The following is a 21,833-nucleotide window of genomic DNA, read 5'->3' as shown; positions in this document are numbered from 1 at the left end:
AGAGAGTCCTGTGGCACCTTATAGACTAACAGACGTATTGGAGCATGAGCTTTCGTGGGTGAATACCCACTTCGTCGGATGCATGTAGTGGAAATTTCCAGGGGCAGGTATATATATGCAAGTAAGAAGCAGGCTAGAGATAATGAGGTTAGTTCAATCAGGGAGGATGAGGCCCTCTTCTAGCAGTTGAGGTGTGAACACCAAGGGAGGAGAAACTGCTTTTGTAGTTGGCTAGCCATTCATAGTCTTTGTTTAATCCTGAGCTGATGGTGTCAAATTTGCAGATGAACTGGAGCTCAGCAGTTTCTCTTTGAACTCTGTTCCTGACTTTTTTTGCAGCAGGATGGCTACCTTTAAATCTGCTATTGTGTGTCCAGGGAGGTTGAAGTGTTCTCCTACAGGTTTTTGTATATTGCCATTCCTAATATCTGATTTGTGTTCATTTATCCTTTTCCATAGGGACTGTCCGGTTTGGCCAATATACATAGCAGAGGGGCATTGCTGGCATATGATGGCATATATTATATTGGTGGACGTGCAGGTAAATGAACCGATGATGGTGTGGCTGATCTGGTTAGGTCCTGTGATGGTGTCGCTGGTGTAGATATGTGGGCAGAGTTGGCATCAAGGTTTGTTGCATGGATTGGTTCCTGAGTTAGAGTTACTATGGTGCAGTGTGCAGTTACTGGTGAGAATATGCTTCAGGTTGGCAGGTAGTCTGTGGGCGAGGACTGGCCTGCCACCCAAGGTCTGTGAAAGTGAGGGATCATTGTCCAGGATGGGTTGTAGATCCCTGATGATGCATTGGAGAGGTTTTAGCTGGAGACTGTATGTTAACTCCACATGGACTCCTCCTGAGGGTTGAAATGACAGTCTGGACCTATACATAGAATGCTTCCGCTGACGTGCCCAGGCAGAAATTATGGAAAAACAACATCGCTCGCCTCATAACCTAAGTCGTGCAGAACGCAATGCCATCCACAGCCTCAGAAACCACCCTGACATTATAATCAAAGAGGCTGATAAAGGAGGTGCTGTTGTCATCATGAACAGGTCTGACTACCAAAAGGAGGCTGCCAGACAACTCTCCAATACCAAATTCTACAGGCCACTTCCCTCAGATCCCACTGAGGAATACACTACGAAACTGCACCATCTACTCAGGACACTCCCTACACTAACACCGGAACAAATCAACATACCCTTAGAGCCCCGACCAGGGTTATTCTATCTACTACCCAAGATCCACAAACCCGGAAATCCTGGACGCCCCATCATCTCAGGCATTGGCACTCTCACTGAAGGACTGTCTGGATATTTGGACTCTCTGCTCAGACCCTATGCCACCAGCACTCCCAGCTATCTCCGTGACACCACTGATTTCTTGAGGAAACTACAATGCATTGGTGACCTTCCAGAAAACACCATCCTAGCCACCATGGATGTAGAGGCTCTCTACACAAACATCCCACACACAGATGGAATACAAGCTGTCAGGAATAGTATCCCTGATGATGCCACAGGCCACAGCACAACTGGTTGCTGAGATCTGTGCCTTTATCCTCACACACAACTATTTCAAATTTGATGACAATATATACCTCCAGATCAGTGGCACCACTATGGGCACCCGCATGGCCCCACAATATGCCAACATTTGTATGGCTGACCTGGAACAAAGCTTCCTCAGCTCTCGTCCACTCACACCCCTTCTCTGCCTACGCTACATTGATGACATCTTCATCATCTGTACCCATGGGAAGGAGACTCTGGAAAAATTCCACCACGATTTCAACAGCTTCCACCCCACCATCAACCTCAGCCTGGACCAATCTACACGGGAGGTCCACTTCCTAGACACCACGGTGCAAATAAGTGATGGTCACATTAACACCACCCTATACCGAAAACCTACTGACCGCTATTCCTACCTTCATGCCTCCAGCTTCTATCCCGGCACACCACACAATCCATTGTCTACAGCCAAGCACTGAGGTACAACTGCATCTGCTCCAACTCCTCAGACAGAGACCAACACCTACAAAATCTTCACCAAGCATTCTCAAAACTACGATATCCACAGGAGGAAATAAGGAAACAAATCAACAGAGCCAGACGTGTACCCAGAAGCCTCCTACTGCAAGACAAACCCAAGAAAGAAACCAACAGAACTCCACTGGCCATCACATACAGTCCCCAGCTAAAACCTCTCCAATGCATCATCAGGGATCTACAACCCATCCTGGACAATGATCCCTCACTTTCACAGACCTTGGGTGGCAGGCCAGTCCTCGCCCACAGACTACCTGCCAACCTGAAGCATATTCTCACCAGTAACTGCACACTGCACCATAGTAACTCTAACTCAGGAACCAATCCATGCAACAAACCTCGATGCCAACTCTGCCCACATATCTACACCAGCGACACCATCACAGGACCTAACCAGATCAGCCACACCATCACCGGTTCATTCACCTGCACGTCCACCAATGTAATATACGCCATCATATGCCAGCAATGCCCCTCTGCTATGTATATTGGTCAAACCGGACAGTCCCTATGGAAAAGGATAAATGAACACAAATCAGATATTAGGAATGGCAATATACAAATACCTGTAGGAGAACACTTCAACCTCCCTGGACACACAATAGCAGATTTAAAGGTAGCCATCCTGCTGCAAAAAAACTTCAGGAACAGAGTTCAAAGAGAAACTGCTGAGCTCCAGTTCATCTGCAAATTTGACACCATCAGCTCAGGATTAAACAAAGACTGTGAATGGCTAGCCAACTACAAAAGCAGTTTCTCCTCCCTTGGTGTTCACACTTCAACTGCTAGAAGAGGGCCTCATCCTCCCTGATTGAACTAACCTCATTATCTCTAGCCTGCTTCTTACTTGCATATATATACCTGCCCCTGGAAATTTCCACTACATGCATCCGACGAAGTGGGTATTCACCCACGAAAGCTCATGCTCCAATACGTCTGTTAGTCTATAAGATGCCACAGGACTCTCTGCTGCTTTTAATTTGTATGACTCTTTCATGCTAACTCTGTCCCTAAATGCTTAATATAATTATATTGGTCTCGCTGAAAGCCATTATCTTGCTCCCATTGAAGTCAATGGGAATTTTGCCATTCACTTAAAAAGTAGAATTGGGCTGTAAGTGATCATAACAACATACTCTTGTGTTTGTTTAGAGGTATGAGGTCATCAGGTTCATAATTGAAACCAGGGTGAAAGTACGCTTTTTTGGAGCTCTTTTTAGCTCTGTTTTAGTTTCCCCTCTCAGTCTTTGTTGTTGGATTGTTTAGCTATGAGTAGTAACAGTCGACGGTACACTTCACCTTTCTCTTTCATTTAGAAAATAATCTTTCAATTGATTTATTTGTTTGTTTGTAAAAGAGTCAAACGTTACAGATCCCAGATGCTGTCACCTTAGGAAGCATACATGTACAACTAGAGCCCATGGTCACTGCCAGAAAGGAGCCTAAACTTACAATGTGTAGAGTTCAAGCCAGTCTGGCAGGTTCTATATAATCTGGATGAAGAAATGAGCGGACAATCAAACCTTTAAACTGGATGTGTGGTTAGTTTTTACACCCCATCTTCAGTAGGAGGAGGGTTCATCAACATCATCAAGTTATGGGACAGGGTTTACACACTGTCTGCTTTATGGAGATTCTGAGTTAGTTGAGTTTCTCTGTGCATGAAAATTATTTTTCTTTTATTCAGTAAGATTTTCCGGGCAGGTTGTTTTCGCAGAACAGATCATTAGTTTGGTTAAAGAGATTTATCTTTAAATCACCAAACAGTAAGTCACAATCTCGAAAATCTGATGACATAATTTGAGATTTTTTAAGACACTGATTTTCAAAATGCAGTTGTGTGACTTTGAAAATCAGGTTGACACAATGTACCTTATGGTTTTTTTTAAAATTTGACGGAGTTAATTTAACAGTGACATTAATTATTTAAAAAAAAAATCTACCTCATCACATCACAATTTTAAAATGCATTCAGATGCTGAGCTGCATTTTCTGTGTCTCACTATATGATAAGACTGGCGTTGCTGGAAGTATCATTGGAATGCAACTCTAATTGAAAGATAAGACAGAACCATTCACAGGAATGGAGAAAATGAAACATGGTATTTCTAATAAATAATACAAACATGAATTTGATACTGGGCACTTGATTTTGAAATGTTAAGCTAGTTTTGCATTGATATAACCCATTGATTTCAGTGGTGTTACACTTGTGTGAAACTGATGTAATGGAAAGGGAATCAAACCATATTTTTAAATTAAATAAGTATGTATGTCGGACGAAATTGTGAACCCCCTCTCCACTGGGGAGCAGTTGTTTACGCAAGTAATTCTACTGAAGGAGATGATACTGCTCAAATGAGTAACAGCTCATTAATGGGAATGAAGCATTCACAAACTGCTCTTAGCTAACCGCAAGCCTCAGTCCTGCAAAGATTTACATAGGACTAGGGCTCTACCAAATTCATGGTCCATTTTGGTCAATTTTAGGGTCGAATGATTTTAAAAATTGTAAATTAAATGGTTTCAGCTATTTAAATATGAAATTTCAGTGTTGTAATTGTAGGGGTCCTGACCCAAAAAGGAGTTGTGGGGAGGTTGCAAGGTTATTGTAGGGGAGATTGCGGTACTGTTACTCTTACTTCTGCGCTGCTGCATGCAGAGCTGGGCCCTCAGTCATCAGCTGCCAATCTCTGGCCACCCAGCGCAGAAGTAAGGATGGCATGGGCTGGCGGAGCACTGCCTTCAGAGCTGGGTGCCCAGCCTACAGCCACCGCTCTCTGGCCACCTAGTTCTGAAGGCAGCAGAAGTAAGGGTGGCAATACCACAACCCCCCTAAAATAACCTTGTGTTCTTCTTTGAGTGATTGCTTGTTTTTCCCTTAGCAGTACCCGTACTGAGGGAGCACTGCTGCAACACCTGGAGTGGCGCCTCTATATTGCGCCTCTATATCGCACGCTCCCCCCACCCTCAGTTCCTTCTTGCCGCTGGTGAAGGTAATTGGAACATCTTGCTCCAGCCTTGCTGCAGCTTCTCTAGTTGACCTTAGTGGTATAGTTACTTTTAGTAGTTTTCAAGTAGTTAGAGTGGGCTTGGGGCATGCCTCGTGCTCCAGGCTTCAAGTCGTGCGACTCCTGTCGCCGTTCTATGCCCAGAAGTGATCCGCACGCTGAGTGTCTCTGCTGCTTGGGCGAAACTCACATGAGTGAGCGCTGCAGGATCTGTAGATCATTTAAGCCGCGGACTAAGAAGGAGAGGGACATCAGTCTTCACGCTCTCCTGATGGAATCAGCGCTGGCCCCTACTCCAGCGCGCTGAGCGGTCTTCGATGCGTAGCAAAGTCCCCTCTACTAGCCGGCACTGCTCCCCTTCCAAGAAGCAAGGAAAGACTTCTGCTCAGCGGTGCCGAGAAAAGGATAGGGGTGAGGTTAGTCCCAAGCCAGGCAGCCCTTGATCCCCCCCGAGCCCCAGGCCCCAGTCCTCCGACTCGTGTTGAGCAGAGCAGCCCGGCTCTATCCACGTGTGCCTCCCCTGCAGTGAGGATGCTGTCGACGCCGGAGGCTGCACAGGCTGTGCGAGACATCTTGAGCTTACCGATACCCGGGGCACCATGCATGGCGGTGGTAGCGGCCTACCTCCGGCAGAAAGGGGTGCAGATCTTCCCATACCTGGACGATTGGCTTTTCAAGGGTAGCTCTCGGTCCCAGATGGAAGCACATGTGGAGCTGCTCTTGTCCACATGCGCAGATCTCGGCCTAGTAGTGAATGAGAACAAATCTATGTTAGTCCCAGTTCAGCGCATAGAATTCATAGGGGCGATGTTGGACTCCTTAAGGGCTACAGCCTCTTTCCCTCTGGGCAGGTTCGAGACCATCAAAGGCCTCATTGTCTCGGTCATGGCCTTCCCCGTGACGACGGCAAGAGTGTGCCTTCAGATCCTCGGGCACATGGCAGCATGCACCTACATGGTCCGCCATGCCAGGCTCAGAATGAGTTCCCTCCAGCTCTGGCTAGCCTCTCAGTACTCCCAGGCCCGGGACGGGCTGGACAAGGTTATCACGGTACCGCCCCAAGTAGTTGCCTCCCTACAATGGTGGTCCCTCCTGAGCAACATGCTGCAAGGGGTCCCTTTCCTTAAGCCTCCCTGTCATTAGACCTGGTGTCAGATCCCTCAGATCTGGGATGGGGAGCTCATATAGGGAATATTCAAACCCAAGGGAGATGGTCGGCCTCGGACTTGTCCTTCCACTTAAATGCCAGAGAGCTCAGGGCGATACGGTTGGCGTGAGTAGCTTTCAGCATGCACCTTCCCGGGAAGGTGGTCAGAGGCCTTACGGAGAACACCGCTGCAATGTACTACATCAACAGGCAAGGCGGGACTCGTTCCTCAGCCCCGTGCCTGGAAGCCCTGAGCCTATGGGAATTCTGTATAGCCCAAGATATCTCCCTGCAAGCCTTCCACCTACCCGGCGTCCGCAATGTGCGAGCCGATCGCCTCAGCAGGGTTGTCTCCCACCAGTACGAGTGGTCGCTCCACTCGGAGGTCACCCACCAGCTCTTCTGAGAGTGGGGAGTTCCCCGGGTCGACCTCTTTGCAACTGACCAGAACCGACGCTGTCTCCAGTTCTGCTCCAGGGGAAGAGTGGGGAAGGGGGCAATCTCAGACACCTTCCTCCTGCAGTGGTCAGGCCAGCTTTTCTATGCCTTCCCACTCTTCCCCCTGATTGGCAAGGATGCGGGTTATCATTATGGCCCCTGACTGGGCCCAACAACACTGGGTATGGGACCCTTCTGCACCTCTTAGCGGCCCCCCCGCGGAGGCTACCGCTTCGCCTGGACCTCCTCTCCCAGGAAGGGGGCCGCCTCCTCCATCCCAACCTAGCTGCACTCCACCTGACAGCGTGGTTGCTCAGTGGTTAGATGAGGAGGAGGGGAGGTGTTCAGAGGATGTCAAATGAGTCCTGCTGGAAAGTAGAAAGCCGTCCAGGCGACGGACATACCTGGCAAAGTGGTCCAGATTCTCTAGGTGGGCAGCGGAGCGGGGAACCTCCCCATCGTCCGCACCGCTCCAGATTATCCTTGATTACCTCCTATCCCTTAGGACCCAAGGGCTAGCTCCCGCCTCTGTCAGGGTACATTTGGCAGCGATATTGGCCTTCTACCCGCCGGTGCAGAGTCAATCAGTCTTTTCTCACACTATGACCTCCCACTTTCTAAGAGGCTTGGACCGTTCGTTCCATATGCTAGGTCCCCCGTTCTGCAATGGGACCTAATCCTAGTGTTATCCTGTCTCACGGGATCTCCCTTTGAACCCTTGGCCACATGTTCCTGGTCTCACCTGTCATGGAAGGTAGCATTCCTTGTAGCTATCACGTCAGCCCAACATGTCTTGGAGGTCAGGGCCTTGACCTTGGAACCCCCATATACAGTCTTCCACAAGGATAAGGTCCAGCTTCACCCACACCCCGCATTCCTCCCAAAGGTGGTCTCCACCTTCCATATGGAACAGGCCATTTTTCCTCCTGGTGCTCTGTCCTAAGCCCCATTCCTCCACGAGGAATGCCTTCACACTCTCGATGTACATAGGGCACTGGCCTTCTACCTGGACTGGACCAAGCTGTTCTGGAAATCCTCACAGCTGTTCGTTGCATCGGCCAAGGGGGCAGCCCATTTCCACCCAGCGCCTTTCCCACTGGATCACCTCGTGCATACGCATGTGCTATGACGTGGCAAGGGTTCCCCCACCACCGATCGTTAGGACGCACTCAACGAGAGCTCAGGCCTCGTCGGCTGCCTACGTAGTCCATGTCCTGATCCAGGACATCTGTAGGGCTGCCGCGTGGTCCTCTGTCCACACGTTTTCTTTGCATTATGCAATCGTCTCCCAAGTGAAGGATGACGTTGGGTTTGGTAGGGCGGTACTGTGTCCTGGAAACCCTTAAAATCCTACCCGCCTCCATCAGATATAGCTTGGAGTCACCTACTATGGAATACACATGAGCAATCACTTGAAGAAGAAAAGACAGTTACCTGTTCCGTAACTGGTGTTCTTCGAGATGTGTTGCTCAGGTGTATTCCACATCCCACCCTCCTTCCCCTCTGTCGGAGTTGTCTGGCAAGAAGGAACCGAGGGTAGGCGGAGCGCGGCTCCCCTTATAGCGTGATATAGAGGTGCCACTCCAGGGATCGCAGCGGTGCTCCCCCAGTATGGGTACTACTAAGGGAAAAACTTCCGACACGGGAGCACATGGTGAACACGCACACCTACTGTGGAATACACTCGAGCAACACATCTCGAAGAATGCCAGTTACAGAACAGGTAACTGTCCTATCCCCCTGCAACTCCCTGTTGGGTCAGGACCCCCAATTTAAGAAACACTGGTCTCCCCCATGAAATGTGTATAATATACGGTAAAAGCAAACAAAAGACCAGATTTCACAGAGGGAGACCAGATTTCATGGTCCATGATGTGTTTTTCATGGCTGTGAATTTGGAAGGACCCTACATATGACTGTCTTTGCAAGATTGGGGCCTAAATTATTATACTGTACCATAGTTTTCCTTTATATGTTGATATATGTATAGCTTCAGTTGTCACAACAGTTATTACAATATTTTATATTACATTTAAATTGTGAATGAATTAAATTCCACTATTTTCTTACTAAAAACTAAGGATTATTAAAAACCTAATTTTAAAATATTAAATATTTATATTATATTTTGGCATATTCAGACTGGTTTTGGTTACAATGAAGCTCTTGGCAATATATCTAATAAATTAGTCAACCCATTGAAAAAATATTTATGGACATTTTTCACACTGAATTGAATTTTTAATATTTGCCTTTGTTATTTAGGTTGCCACTAGTGGAGATGCTTGTGTTCCTGGTTTCTTCAGACTGGAGCAATTGCAGCAAGAGTTTAATTTTGCTTCGGATGAGGAACTTAACAGATCAAAAAGATTCCAACTCCTACAACTCAGACACAGAGAGGTGGCAGAGTTCCGTAATTATAAGCAAGTCCCTTTACTTGAAAGAGAAATAACTGAAAAACTTTTTGAGGTAGGTTATTGTCTGAAATTATTTAAATTATGGTCTTTAATAAAATATTTATCAGTTTTATCTTCAGTAATATTTGGCTTGATAAAGTCAGTTCCTCATTACTTTGAGGGCCAAATTCTACCCTGACTTCAACTACATTGACTCCAAAAGGATTACACGGAGTGTAAGTCGAAATAGTATTTCACTTTAAATATACCTCATGTTACCTGAATCTAGAATTTGATTGTCTCCTTCCAAAGAAATAGCTGCTGGAACAGACTCAGGAGGAAGAAGATTTAAGTGTAGCTGCACTACAACAATCTCTCCCCTATCCACCAGTCTATTTGGAATCCTCTTTTAAAGGAGAATTCCAAACATGAAAAGTCAAAAGAGGTTGTGCACAAGTTAATTGAGGAACCAACTTTATTAACTTTCCTCCAATTCTTTGGAGGGGCTAAAGAAAACAATACTACTGAATTGAAGCAAATATTGGGGGGAACAATCAAGCCCATAGTGTTTTTCTTTTTCATGTTTTATCTAAACATCCTTCTTCTATGATCCTGGGTCTCTGATGTCGTTTAAGGTTCTTCAGGTGACCTCTGTACCTTCCCGCCCATGGGATGCACTGGTGGTGTAACTGACAGTCGAACGTTTCGTAGCAGTGCCTGTTAGAGTGCTCCCCTGCCCCTCCTTTTACTTTTATTGAACATTCTGAGGATGAAGCTATAAAAGAGTTTGTGGCACTCCAGCCACATCAGTTCCTTCCAAATGTCTCAGCAGGTGGACCAGGAACCTCTCCAGGCTGGATCCAACCTCTTCAAAGACACTGTGCCTTAGTTAGATTTCTTAATTAGTTAGCATTAGAGTTAGAAATTTTAACTTTGTTTATTTTAAAGAAGCCTTATTGAGGGCACAAGAACAGACCATCCCGAAGTGCAGAAAGAATAGCAAATATGTCAGGCGACCAGCTTGGCTTAACAGTGAAATCTTCAATGAGCTTGAACTCAAAAAGGAAGCTTACAAGAAGTGGAAATTTGAACAGATGACTAGGGAGGAGTGTAAAAATATTGCTAGAGCCTGCAGGGGTGTAATCAGGAAGGCCAAGGCACAATTGGAGTTGCAGCTAGCAAGAGATGTGAAGAGTAACAAGAAGGGTTTCTACAGGTATCTTAGCAACAAGAAGAAGGTCAGGGAAAGTGTGGGACCCTTACTGCATGAGGGAGGCAACATAGTGACAGATGTGGAAATAGCTGAAGTACTCAATGCTTTTTTTGCCTCAGTCTTCAAAGACAAGGTCAGCTCCCAGACTGCTGCACTGGGAAACACAGTATGGGAAGGAGGTGAGCAGCTCTCAGTGGTGAAAGAACAGGTTAAGGACTATTTAGAAAAGCTGGACATGCACAAGTCCATGGGTCCAGATCTAATGCATCCGAGGGTGCTGAGGGAGTTGGCTGATGAGATTGCAGAGCTATTGGCCATTATCTTTGAAAATTCGTCACGATCGGGGGAGGTCCCGAACGATTGGAAAAAGGCAAATATAGTGCCCATATTTTAAAAAGGGAAGAAAGAGAAACTGGAGAACTACAGACCGGTCAGCCTCACTTCAGTCCCTGGCAAAATCATGGAGCAGGTCCTCAAGGAATCCATTTTGAAGCACTTGGAGGAGAGGAAGGTGATCAGGAACAGTCAGCATGGATTCACCAAGGGCAAGTCATGCCTGACCAACCTGATTGCCTTCTGTGATGAGATAATTGGCTCTGTGGATATGGGGAAAGTGGTGGATGTGATATAGCTTGACTTTAGCAAAGCTTTTGATAGTCTCCCACAGTATTCTTGCCAGCAAGTTAAAGAAGTATGGGTTGGATGAATGGACTATAAGGTGGATAGAAAGCTGGCTAGATTGTCGAGCTCAACTGGTAGTGATCAACTGCTTGATGTCTAGTTGGCAGCTGGTATCAAGTGGAATGCCTCAGAGGTCAGTCCTGGGGCTGATTTTGTTCAACATCTTTATTAATGATCTGGATGATGTGATGAATTGCACCCTCAGCAAGTTTGCAGATGACACTAAGATGTGGGGAGAGGTAGATATGCTGGAGGGTAGGGATAGGGTCCAGAGTGACCTAGACAAATTGGAGGATTGGGCCAAAAGAAATCTGATGAGGTTCAACAAGGACAAGTGCAGAGTCCTGCACTTAAGAAGGAAGACTCCCATGCACCGCTACAGGCTGGGGACCGACTGGCTAAGCAGCAGTTCTGCAGAAAAGGACCTGGGGATTAGAGGGGACAAGAAGCTGGTTATGAATCAGCAGTGTGTCCTTGTTGCCAAGAAGGCCCTTAGTAGGAGCATTGCCAGCAGATCGAGGGAAGTGATTATTCCCATCTATTCGGGGGGAATACATTTCCACTTCTTGTAAGCTTCCTTTTTGAGTTCAAGCTCATTGAAGATTTCACGGCATATTGGGCTATATTAGTAGGATTATTCCCCTCTATTTGGCACTAGTGAGGCCACACCTGGAGTACTGCATCCAGTTTTGCTGCCCCCCCACCCCCACTACAGAAGGGATGTGGACAAATTGGAGAGAGTCCAGCAGAGGGCAGCAAAAATGATTAGGGGGCTGGAGCACATGACTTATGAGGAGAGGCTGAGGGAACTGGGGTTATTTAATCTGCAGAAGAGAAGAGTGAACGGGGATTTTTTAGCAGCCTTCAACTACCTGAAGTGGGGGTTCCAAAGAGGATGGAGCTAGGCTGTTCTCAGTGGTGACGGATGACAGAACAAGAAGCAATGGTCTCAAGTTGCAGCGGGGGAGGTCCAGGTTGGATATTAGGAAAATCTATTTCACTAGGAGGGTGGTGAAGCACTGGAATGTGTTACCTGGGGAGGTGGTGGACTCTCCATCCTTAGAGGTTTTTAAGACCTGCTGTGACAAAGCCCTGGCTGGGATGATTTAGTGGTGTTGGTCCTGCTTTGAGCAGGGGATTGGACTACATGAACTTCTGAGGTCTCTTCCAACCCTAATATTCAATGATTCTATGAAAAATTATTTCTTTTATTAGTTCCCATATGTCGGTACTGACTTACAGATCCTATGACATACTAGGTGTCTGGCTCGGTTGAAGGAAGGACATTCTCATGATCTGCAGCCAGTCCTAGTAGGAGCACTTCTTCAAATCTATTACCTCTTTTTCTGGATAAAGATGTGAGATACAGCGCCTGTTAGCAGGGTCAAGCACTGCTTTGGGTCCCTTTCAGTTCCCTCATGCTTGGTTCTGAAAACCCCCTCTGAATCTAGGTCAAAAATTAAGGCCACCGCACTGGGTAAATCTCTAAAGAAGGGCCCATGTCCTTGATGTACTGAACGTAGCTGTTCCAGATGTCGGTTCCAACTCCTCAGTGCTATAAGCACGTGCTATAATGATAGATGCCCAGGTACATCACTTGGCTCCAGTCCCTCATCGCCGACCCCACAATTTGCCCGCCTGGTTTTGACCTGCCCCATGGCCAATGGTCCCTGTTGAACAGGTTCTGGACCAGGCAAGGTCTCTGTGCAGCCAACCAGTATCGCAGGGACCTTTGTGACAGCCCTTTGTGCAGCTGCAGCACAACACAGATGATGATGCACATTGTCGATGAATGCCTGCTGACTAGATTCAGCGGTGGCCTAGAAGAACTGCATCACGCCACTGAAAATGCCATCGCTTGACTAGATGACTATGCACATGCTAAATAAATCACTTGGCTATGCAGATAGAGTCAGATCCAAAGGTTGTGCAGTTACTTGCATACCCATTGATAAGGGGAATAAAAGAAAAGCCTCAGAGCTACTTCCTGATCCAACTCTCCTGATGGGCAAGAGAAAAAAGATCACAGAGCAGATTTAGATTGTCCCAGACCTTTCACTCCTTCTTCCTAGAATACCTGTGGGCTCACCAGAGAGTTGTCTCTCTCCCTTTTCAATTTTAAGAAAGCCAAAACCATTAGTTTTCCCTTTATTTACTTCCTCTGATCCAAGATTGGATCCACAATCTGACAGTGAATCAGAGCATGATGGACAGGTTAATTTACCTGTAAGGACCATAGTATTAAATTGCAGACGGTCTACTAAACAATATACTTACCTGCACAAATGGAAGAGATTCCACATATAGTGCCACAATAGACCTCTCCTTTACCAATGATATTAGATTATATTCTGGAATTTAAGAAATCGGATCTGCCAATTTGCTTGATCAAAGTACACCTCACGTCAATCACAGCTTTCCATCACAAAGTTGACGAGTTCTCAGTCTTTGCCTACCCATCATGTGAAAAGAAAGGGTACCCAAGCAAACACTATACAGATGCTCCACACAGTTGACATAGACTCTACCATTACCACAGTAGGTATTGTGATAAGGTAGTCTGATACAGAATATTGGCAAGGATTGGCAATTCCCTTCCCACACCCCTCTCTTATCCAGGGTCATACACAAGATATGGACTGAAAAATCCTGAGTCATCTTGATAGCCCCCATGTGGCCCAGACAAACATGTTTTCCTTGCCTGCTGAAGATGACAATATGCCCACCACGCATTCTTCCTCTTCTTCCACATCTCCTGTCTCAGGATGCAGGCTAGGTATACCACCTGCACCTGGAAATACTCCACCTAAAGGCATGGCTACCCCATGGTATCAAGGCAATGAAATGAGCTGTTCGGCGGAAGTAAGGACCATACTATTAAGCTGCAGACGGTCTACTAAACAATATACTTACCTGCACAAATGGAAGAGATTCCACATATAGTGCCACAACAGACCTCTCCTTTAACAATGATATTAGATTATATACTGGAATTTAAGAAATCGGATCTGCCAATTTGCTTGATCAAAGTACACCTCGCGTCAATCACAGCTTTCCATCACAAACTTGATGAGTTCTCAGTCTTTGCCTACCCTCCCATTAAACGATTTCTCATAGATATTCGTAATCTTTATCCTGAAATATAAATCCCTACTCCACCATGGGACCTTAATCTAGTGCTATGATGCCTTACTAGGCCCCCTTTGAGCCCTTGATGATGTGTTCACTTCTCCATCTCTTGATGAAGGTGGCCTTTCTCATTGCTATCAAATCCACATGATGAGTAGGTGAATTTGGGGCTCTCATGGCATTCCCCTATACACAATATTCTTCAACAACAAAGTTGTTCTAAGACCACATCCAAATTTTTTACCTAAAATAGCTTCCTTGTTCCACTTGAACCAGCCCATCCATCTCCCATCGTTCTTCCCAAAACCTCATGGGAACAGACAAGAAATGATGTTTCACGCCCTAGACGTCAGAAGGGTACTAGCATTTTACATTCAGAGGACTAAACCCTTCAGAAAGTCACCAAAGTTATTTCTTTCTGTCACTGAAAGATCTAAAGGAGCCGCCATAGCCAAGCAAAGGGACTCAAAATGGATCTCTGGGTGCATTTATCTTTGCTACCATCAATAATAACTACAACCCCCACTGGGGACCTGCACGCACTCCACCAGATCACTTTCTACATCAATAGCCTTTCTCAACAATGTACACATCATGGACATCTGCAAAGCTGCAACCTGGGCATCAGCCCACATGTGCCCAGAGCACCATGCAGTACAGCAGGACTTGACATCAGATGCTCTGCTTGGACTCACGGTTTTATCATCCACCACGAATACAACTCCGAAGCCCCAGGGCTGGCTCCAGCTTTTTTGCTGCCCCAAGCGGCGAAGCGGGCGCGGGGGAAAGATATTGCTCTTCTGCGGCAGCTCTACTGCGCTGCTTCATTCATCGGTGGCAATTTGGTAGCGGGTCCTTCTCTCCCAGAGGGACTGAGGGACCCACTGCCGAAGACCCGGACGTGCCGCCCCTTTCCATTGGCCGCTCCGAGCACCTGCTTTCTTCGCTGGTGCCTGGCGCCAGCCCTGCGAAGCCCCTTCTGTCCGATGAGGGGGACTGCTCTACAGCCACCTAAAGTGGAACACCCACAGTGACACTCCTTGAAGAAGAGGAGAAGGTTACTCTGTGCAGTAACTGAGGTTATTCGAGATGGTTGTTCCTGTGGGTGCGCCACTACCCTCCTTCCTCCCCTCTACTTCAGAGTTTCCTGCTAGGGACTCTGCGATAGAGAAGGAACTGAGGGGGGTTTGGGCACACAGCACTATGTAACCGCCAGAGGAGGCATGAGACAGGGACAGTGCATGTGCGAACCAACCAGGCGCTGCTACTGAAACTCTCCAATTGCAGGCACAGGAATGCAGATTAATCCCACAGGGACAGCCATCTCAAAGAACCTCTGTTACTGCACAGGGTGAGTAACCTTCTCTTACAGGGCAGTTACCCATCTTCCACATGGGGACGCTGGTAGGATTAAAGTTCTTCTGGCCCTTTCCACAGTGTCTGTATTTCTTGGTCACAGTTTCATGTCAAAAGCAGCAAAGAATCCTGTGGCACCTTATAGACTAACAGACGTTTTGGAGCATGAGCTCTTGCATCCGACGAAGTGGACATTCACCCACGAAAGCTCATGCTCCAAAACGTCTGTTAGTCTATAAGGTGCCACAGGATTCTTTGCTGCTTTTACAGTTCCAGGCTAACACGGCTACCCCTCTGATACTTGAGTTTCATGTCAGTTCTTTGGATGTATGAAAATGACCATTCTCCCTGCATCAGGCCAACCACTTCAGACAGTTTATAGTTCTGTGTTTGCCAGGCCTATTAAACCAGGTCAAACAGTATATGCAATTACCCCCAGGGGGGCAAAACTTTCGCAGGCTTTTTACTTGCCTTAGGGATTTGCATTAATTATCCCCTAGTTATTTTAGCTCCTGCAAAAAGCCCTGTAACTCCCCATGGAACCAGGAATACAACCATGAATTAGCCCATAGAGATATGTATACCATAAAGTCAATATAATAGTCTTTGAATATTCCATGTGTTCATAACATCTGTCACAGTGGCCTTCTTGGCATGCCTTAGGTGTATTCCCATTGTAGAAATTTGCAGAGCTGTTAAATGGAGCTCTGTTCACCCATTTACAAAACTTTATGCACTATATCTATCATCCCAATTGAGTTAATTAGGACACTACATTCCACCCTCTTCAGATGACAGCACTGCTTATCAAGCAATCCCATGATTGGGAAGTGCAAAGGCCACCTGAAGAAGAAATGAAGGTTATTTACCTGTAGCCAATATTCTCCGAGATGGACTTTCATTCCCCGCCCACCTTCCCAGCTTCTTCAGAGTCCTGATTACAATTTTGGACCTGAAGATGCTGTGGAAGGAATTGTGGCATCTGGAGCATCAAGCCCCCTTTTATATCTTGCTCTTGGAGTGTACAGGAAGGAGAGGGGCAGGAGGGGTGTCAGAATGATCTGATAGACACTGCTATGAAATAATCCACTGTCAGCTGCACCATTAGCACATCCCCATGAGTGTTATGCAGAGTCCGTCTTGCGAGAGAGTAACCGTCATTTCTACATTTCCCTGATTCTGTACATCACAAATGTTTTATTAGGCCTTCATGCCATTTTGTGTATTTCTTTCTGTCCCTATTGCTGTGTTTATTCATTTTTCATAAACAGAATAAAAAGTCTGAATAATTAATCTAAAAAAAATTTGCAACCAGTGGTTCCTTGCAGTCTGCAGGTTCTACAGAAACTTCTTTGACTAGTACATAATAAAATTTTGAATACATTTGGCTTGTGCCCTCCCATCCACCCAGGCCCCCTTAGGGATTGAGCTCACAACCCTGGGTTTAGCAGGCCAATGCTCAAACCACTGAGCTATCCTTCCCTCCATTGGCTTACTTTGATCCTATATGTTTATGTTAATAAAATGATCACTATTTCCTTATGTGACATAAAACACTAGAAGGGACATCAAATCACAAACTTATTTTTTGTATTTACCCTTAGAACTATGAGAAAAGGCTCCGTGAGAGGGATGTAATTGACAGCAAAGATCACCTAGATGCACACAGAGCTTTAGTTGCCAAGTATCTCCAGAAGGTGAGAAATGCAAAAAGAGTCAGTATTGATCTTTCTTACTTTTTTTTTTGTTACTACTCTATTTAAGAATTTTTAAAGTACAATCCAAACACATTTTTACTGCATTTTATAAGTCAAAAGTTGCAGATGTAATCACAAATTACATTTGAAAAATTGATCCAAAGCAGAGTCCTTTGGATAGCTATAGTTTCCACCCAGAGAGTTTTTATGGCTTAATGCAAAACTTTTGAAAATAATAAAAATGGGGAGACATGTTATATGAAACTATTTAGTATTGTATTAATACTATAAAGCAGTTACTATAATACAAAGGCAGGAGGGATTAAGTGTAAAATTATAGTAAGAAAATAGTATAGTAAGAAAATGTTGCAGACTCCCTCAAATTGTTAATTATTAATATAGTTTTCAAGCTGCAAGTTCTACTAATTAGAGTCTCTCTCTCTCAAGCCCCCAAGAAAACACCTTCCATTCTTCTGCTTCTCTCTGTTAGCACAGGATTGTTTGTTCCACTGGAAATTGAAAGAATTAAGAATTTTAAACTATATTAGGGCTGTCAAGTGATTTAAAAAATTAATCGTGATTAATCACACTGTTAAATAATAGAATACCATTTCTTTAAATATTTTGGATGTTTTCTACATTTTCAAATATATTGATTTCAATTACAACACAATACAAAGTGTACAGTGCTCACTTCATATTTGTTACAAATATTTGCACTGGAAAAAACCAAAGAAATAGTATTTTTCAATTCACCTAATACAAGTACTGTAGTGCAATCTTTTTATCATGAAAGTTGAACTTACAAATGTAGAATTATGTACAAAAAAATTGCTGCATTCAAAAATAAAACAATGTAAAACTTTAGAGCCTACAAGTCCATTCAGTCCTATTTCTTGTTCAGCCAATTGTTTGTTTATATTTGCAGGAGATAATGCTGCCCGCTTCTTGATTACAATGTCACCTGAAAGTGAGAACAGATGTTCACATGGCACTGTTGTAGCCGGCATCGCAAGATATTTACATGCTAGAGGCGCTAAAGTTTCATATGTTCCTTCATGCTTCAACCACCATTCCAGAGGACAGTTTTAGAGGGGTTCTGCTTGATAACGACCCAAAACAATGCGGAGCGACACATGTTAATTTTCATCATCTGAGTCAAATGCCACTAGCTGAACATTGATTTTCTTTTTTGGTGGTTTGGGTTCTGTAGTTTCCACATCGGAGTGTTGCTCTTTTAAGACTTCTGAAAGCATGTTCCACACCTCATCCCTCTCAGATTTTGGAAGGCACTTCAGATTCTTAAACCTTAGGTTGCATGCTATAGCTATCTTTAGAAATCTCACATTGGTACCTTCTTTGCGTTTTGTCAGATCTGCAGTGAAAGTCTTCTTAAAAAGAAAAATGTGCTCAGTCATCATCTGAGACTGCTGTAACATGAAATATATGGCAAAATGTGGATAAAACAAAGCAGGAGACATTTAATTCTTTCCCAAGTAGTTCAGTCACAAATTTAATTAACACATTTTTTTAATGAAAGTCATTTTTTTAATGAAAGTCATCAGTCCTCTGGAATGGTGGCCAAAGCATAAAGGGGCATACAAATGTTTAGCATATCTGGCAAGTAAATATCTTGCAATGCCACTACAAAAGTGCCATGTGAACACCTGTTCTTACTTTCAGATGACACTGTAAATAAGAAGCCGGCTGCATTATCTCCTGTAAATGTAAACAGACTTGTTTGTCTTAGCGATTGGCTGAACAAGAAGTAGGACTGAGTGGACTTGTAGGCTCTAAAGTTTTACGTTGTTTTGTTCTTGAGTGCAGTTATGTAACAAAAAAAATCTACATTTGTAAGTTGCACTTTCATGATAAACAGATTACACTACAGTACTTGTATGAGGTGAATTGAAAAATACTGTTTCTTTTGTTTATCATTTTTACAATATGCAAATATTGTAATAAAATAATAATATAAAGCAAGCACTGTACACTTTTTCTGTGTTGTAGCTGAAATCAATATATTGAAAAATGTACAAAAACATCCAAAATATTTAATAAATATCAATTGGTATTCTGTTGTTTAACAGTGCAATTAAAACCATGATTAATCATGATTAATTTTTTTTAATTTCAATTAATTTTTTTTAGTTAATCATGTGAGTTAACTGTGATTAATCAGTAGCCCTAAACTATATATTTTATTGCAAATATAGTGCTTGTAAAAGGTCCTCATTGACAGTCCTGGAATCTGAAGTGCTCTATTTAGCCACAGAATTGATATAGTATAGTTAGGAGGAGTGAAAGCTTCTTCACACTGTTTCATCAATGTGTTTTAATCCTTACTTTGACTCTCTGTTAAGGTAACCAAAAAAATTGTCAATGAGTTATGTTGAGTTTGTAGTGTGGACTCTTCTCCACTGGAATCTGGAAAGAGAAAGGGTGCGTGTTCAGAAAATTCCTCTTATTTTTTCAGTTTCCCTTTACCAGGTGTACTGATCCTGGACTCAGGCTCCTTAGTCTGGGACAACTACCGAGGCTTCTTCTAGAGGAGTCAATTACTCCTAGAATGGGGTAGTATTTTGTGCTGAGGAAGTATCTATGGAAAGGGATCCCTGAACATGCCCCTTTTTTTTATGATGGGGGGATTAAGAAAAATAACTCTCCTTTTTAGTAAATTGAACCACATGTATTTTCAGTGAATTTGGATAAAACATACAATTGGTTATATTTCCAGGTTAGAGAATCAGTGATAAACCGGTTTCTAACAGCAAAGCACCATTTCCTTCTTTCTGACTTGGTAAATGAAGAGGAGGTTCCTAGTCTTGGGTAAGGGAAAAAAGTTTTTATCATATCTAAAATAATTTAAATAACTAATTTTAAACTATCCTTGTTTCTAAGCTCATAATTATTTCTTTACCACAAAAATTTAGTGTTGTACTCCATTTTTACTAATGTTTTAAATTTAGCATAATGGTATATTATTCTGTAAGGACCATGCTCATCTGTGCCAAAATACACAAGTGTTTAAATAACTGCAAGAAAACTGCATCATAAATGTTTTAAGATAATATGCTATTTTCAGCAGAAGTATTCATTCATAGTAACCTTTATTTATATGCTGCCATATTACTTCAGTCTCTGATAACATCTGACCTCATAAGCTTAAGGAGAATCCAGCTTAGTATGCACCTGAATGACTGATTCCAAGTAATACCCAAATGTGATGGCTTCGGTGGTTTAATAGTCAGCACTCTTCCCACTGAATCAGTGCTGAGCAAATGTCTCAGCATGGTGTTGCGGGGGACGGGACTGTGAGGCTGGAATTGCATTGTTTCAGATGAAACTTAAATCTGTTTATCTATATTATGGGAATTGGTTGAGTATCATCACCATAGTTTCTAATTGCTAAATACAGTAAATTAGATTCCCTTAATATTTTCCATAGAAGATATCAAAATGAATTCTGCTCTTCACCTCTCCCAGATTCTAGGAGGCTTGGCTTGCTTCATATTGCATCTTTGTGTGTGTGTGTGTGTGTGTGTGTGTGTGTGTAGGAGGTGTTAGTAGTTACTTGTCTTTGCTTCTAACAGGAAAGCTATAAATATAAAAATACAATCCTGATGATTTGCAGAGTAGACATTTTCAATCCCAGTATAGTTTCTTCTGGATATTATGTTATTTACTTCCTGTTGTACACTGGTCCGTAATTTTGCTGTGAAGTATTGAACAGATGCCATGTTTCATCCAGATGTAGCTTTACTGTGCTGATGGATGAAATAGTTCCTATAATATGTGCATGTGTGTATGTATCTGTGGGAACATATATAAAATGTATATCTGAGTATGTATGGATAAGTACATGTGTATACTATATCTATATAATTTTGGTATTCTTTTAATGGCTTCTTAGAGTATGCTATGCACATCTCACTACCCTGTCCGCTCCACCACTAATGTCAGCCTTGATGCTCCTTTCATCGCCTTCCCTAAGATCATCTCACTCTCTTTGTCTGTGCTGATCCCAATGCTTAGAATGCCCTCCCCAGCCCTGTTCATTGCAACTTTCGTCATCTTCCTTAGCTCCCTCCTAAAAAGTCACTTCAGCCCTCATATCTACAAGAAATGTGCAGGGGAAAGAAAGGTAACAAAAAATAAATAGTCAGTGCGTAAAGCGAAAATCGCGTATAGTCAAAATTACATTGAGTGTAATGGTGGGCAGAATTGCCTGCACTACAGGTACAGCATTAAAATTGTTATTTTTCTCTTTTTTTTGTTTTTGTTTTTGCCGACCGCGTAAAGCTGAAATCGCGCATGTTAAATGCGCGTAAGATGCGACAGACCTGTAAACCAAAAGAAATACCACACCATGTTAGCATTGTCCCCCACATGCTTTCTGTCTACTTCACCCCCCTTTAATTAAGTTAGGATCCTCACATATTCTGTCATGTTTAATTTATATGATATGCTCTTTGGGGCTAGGGCCTGGTTTTATTTATTTTGTGAGGCACCTAGCACTGTTATAATATGCTTGAAAAACAATTATAAATAGGCATCTAAAAGTGCATATATAAATAAAGATACTGAGTCCTTTCTGTATGAAAGGAGGTATAAATGTAAGTTTACATAATGTTATGATCTTGATCTTGGACTTAAAGTTTGAAACACAAACAAGTAAAAAACTAATCCTGAAAAAGTTGCTGTTTAGACTTC

At 43.7% G+C, this 21,833-nt stretch overlaps 1 protein-coding gene across 1 annotated transcript in view; it reads left to right on the top strand.

The window, feature by feature from the left end:
- The window catches only part of CC2D2A (coiled-coil and C2 domain containing 2A), a 152,696-nt gene that overhangs the window by 79,734 nt on the left and 51,129 nt on the right, over positions 1-21,833 (top strand). Inside the window, exons 21-23 of the mRNA XM_045019697.1 lie at positions 8,914-9,117; positions 17,028-17,120; positions 19,858-19,949. Coding sequence (XP_044875632.1) covers positions 8,914-9,117; positions 17,028-17,120; positions 19,858-19,949 — 389 coding nt within the window. The remainder of the gene's footprint in view (positions 1-8,913; positions 9,118-17,027; positions 17,121-19,857; positions 19,950-21,833) is intronic.

Source organism: Mauremys mutica, chromosome 5, assembly GCF_020497125.1.
Source record: "Mauremys mutica isolate MM-2020 ecotype Southern chromosome 5, ASM2049712v1, whole genome shotgun sequence".
NCBI classification, from domain to species: domain Eukaryota; kingdom Metazoa; phylum Chordata; order Testudines; family Geoemydidae; genus Mauremys; species Mauremys mutica.
Note: the sequence above shows the minus strand (reverse complement) of the source record. Positions and strands in the feature narration are given on the sequence as shown.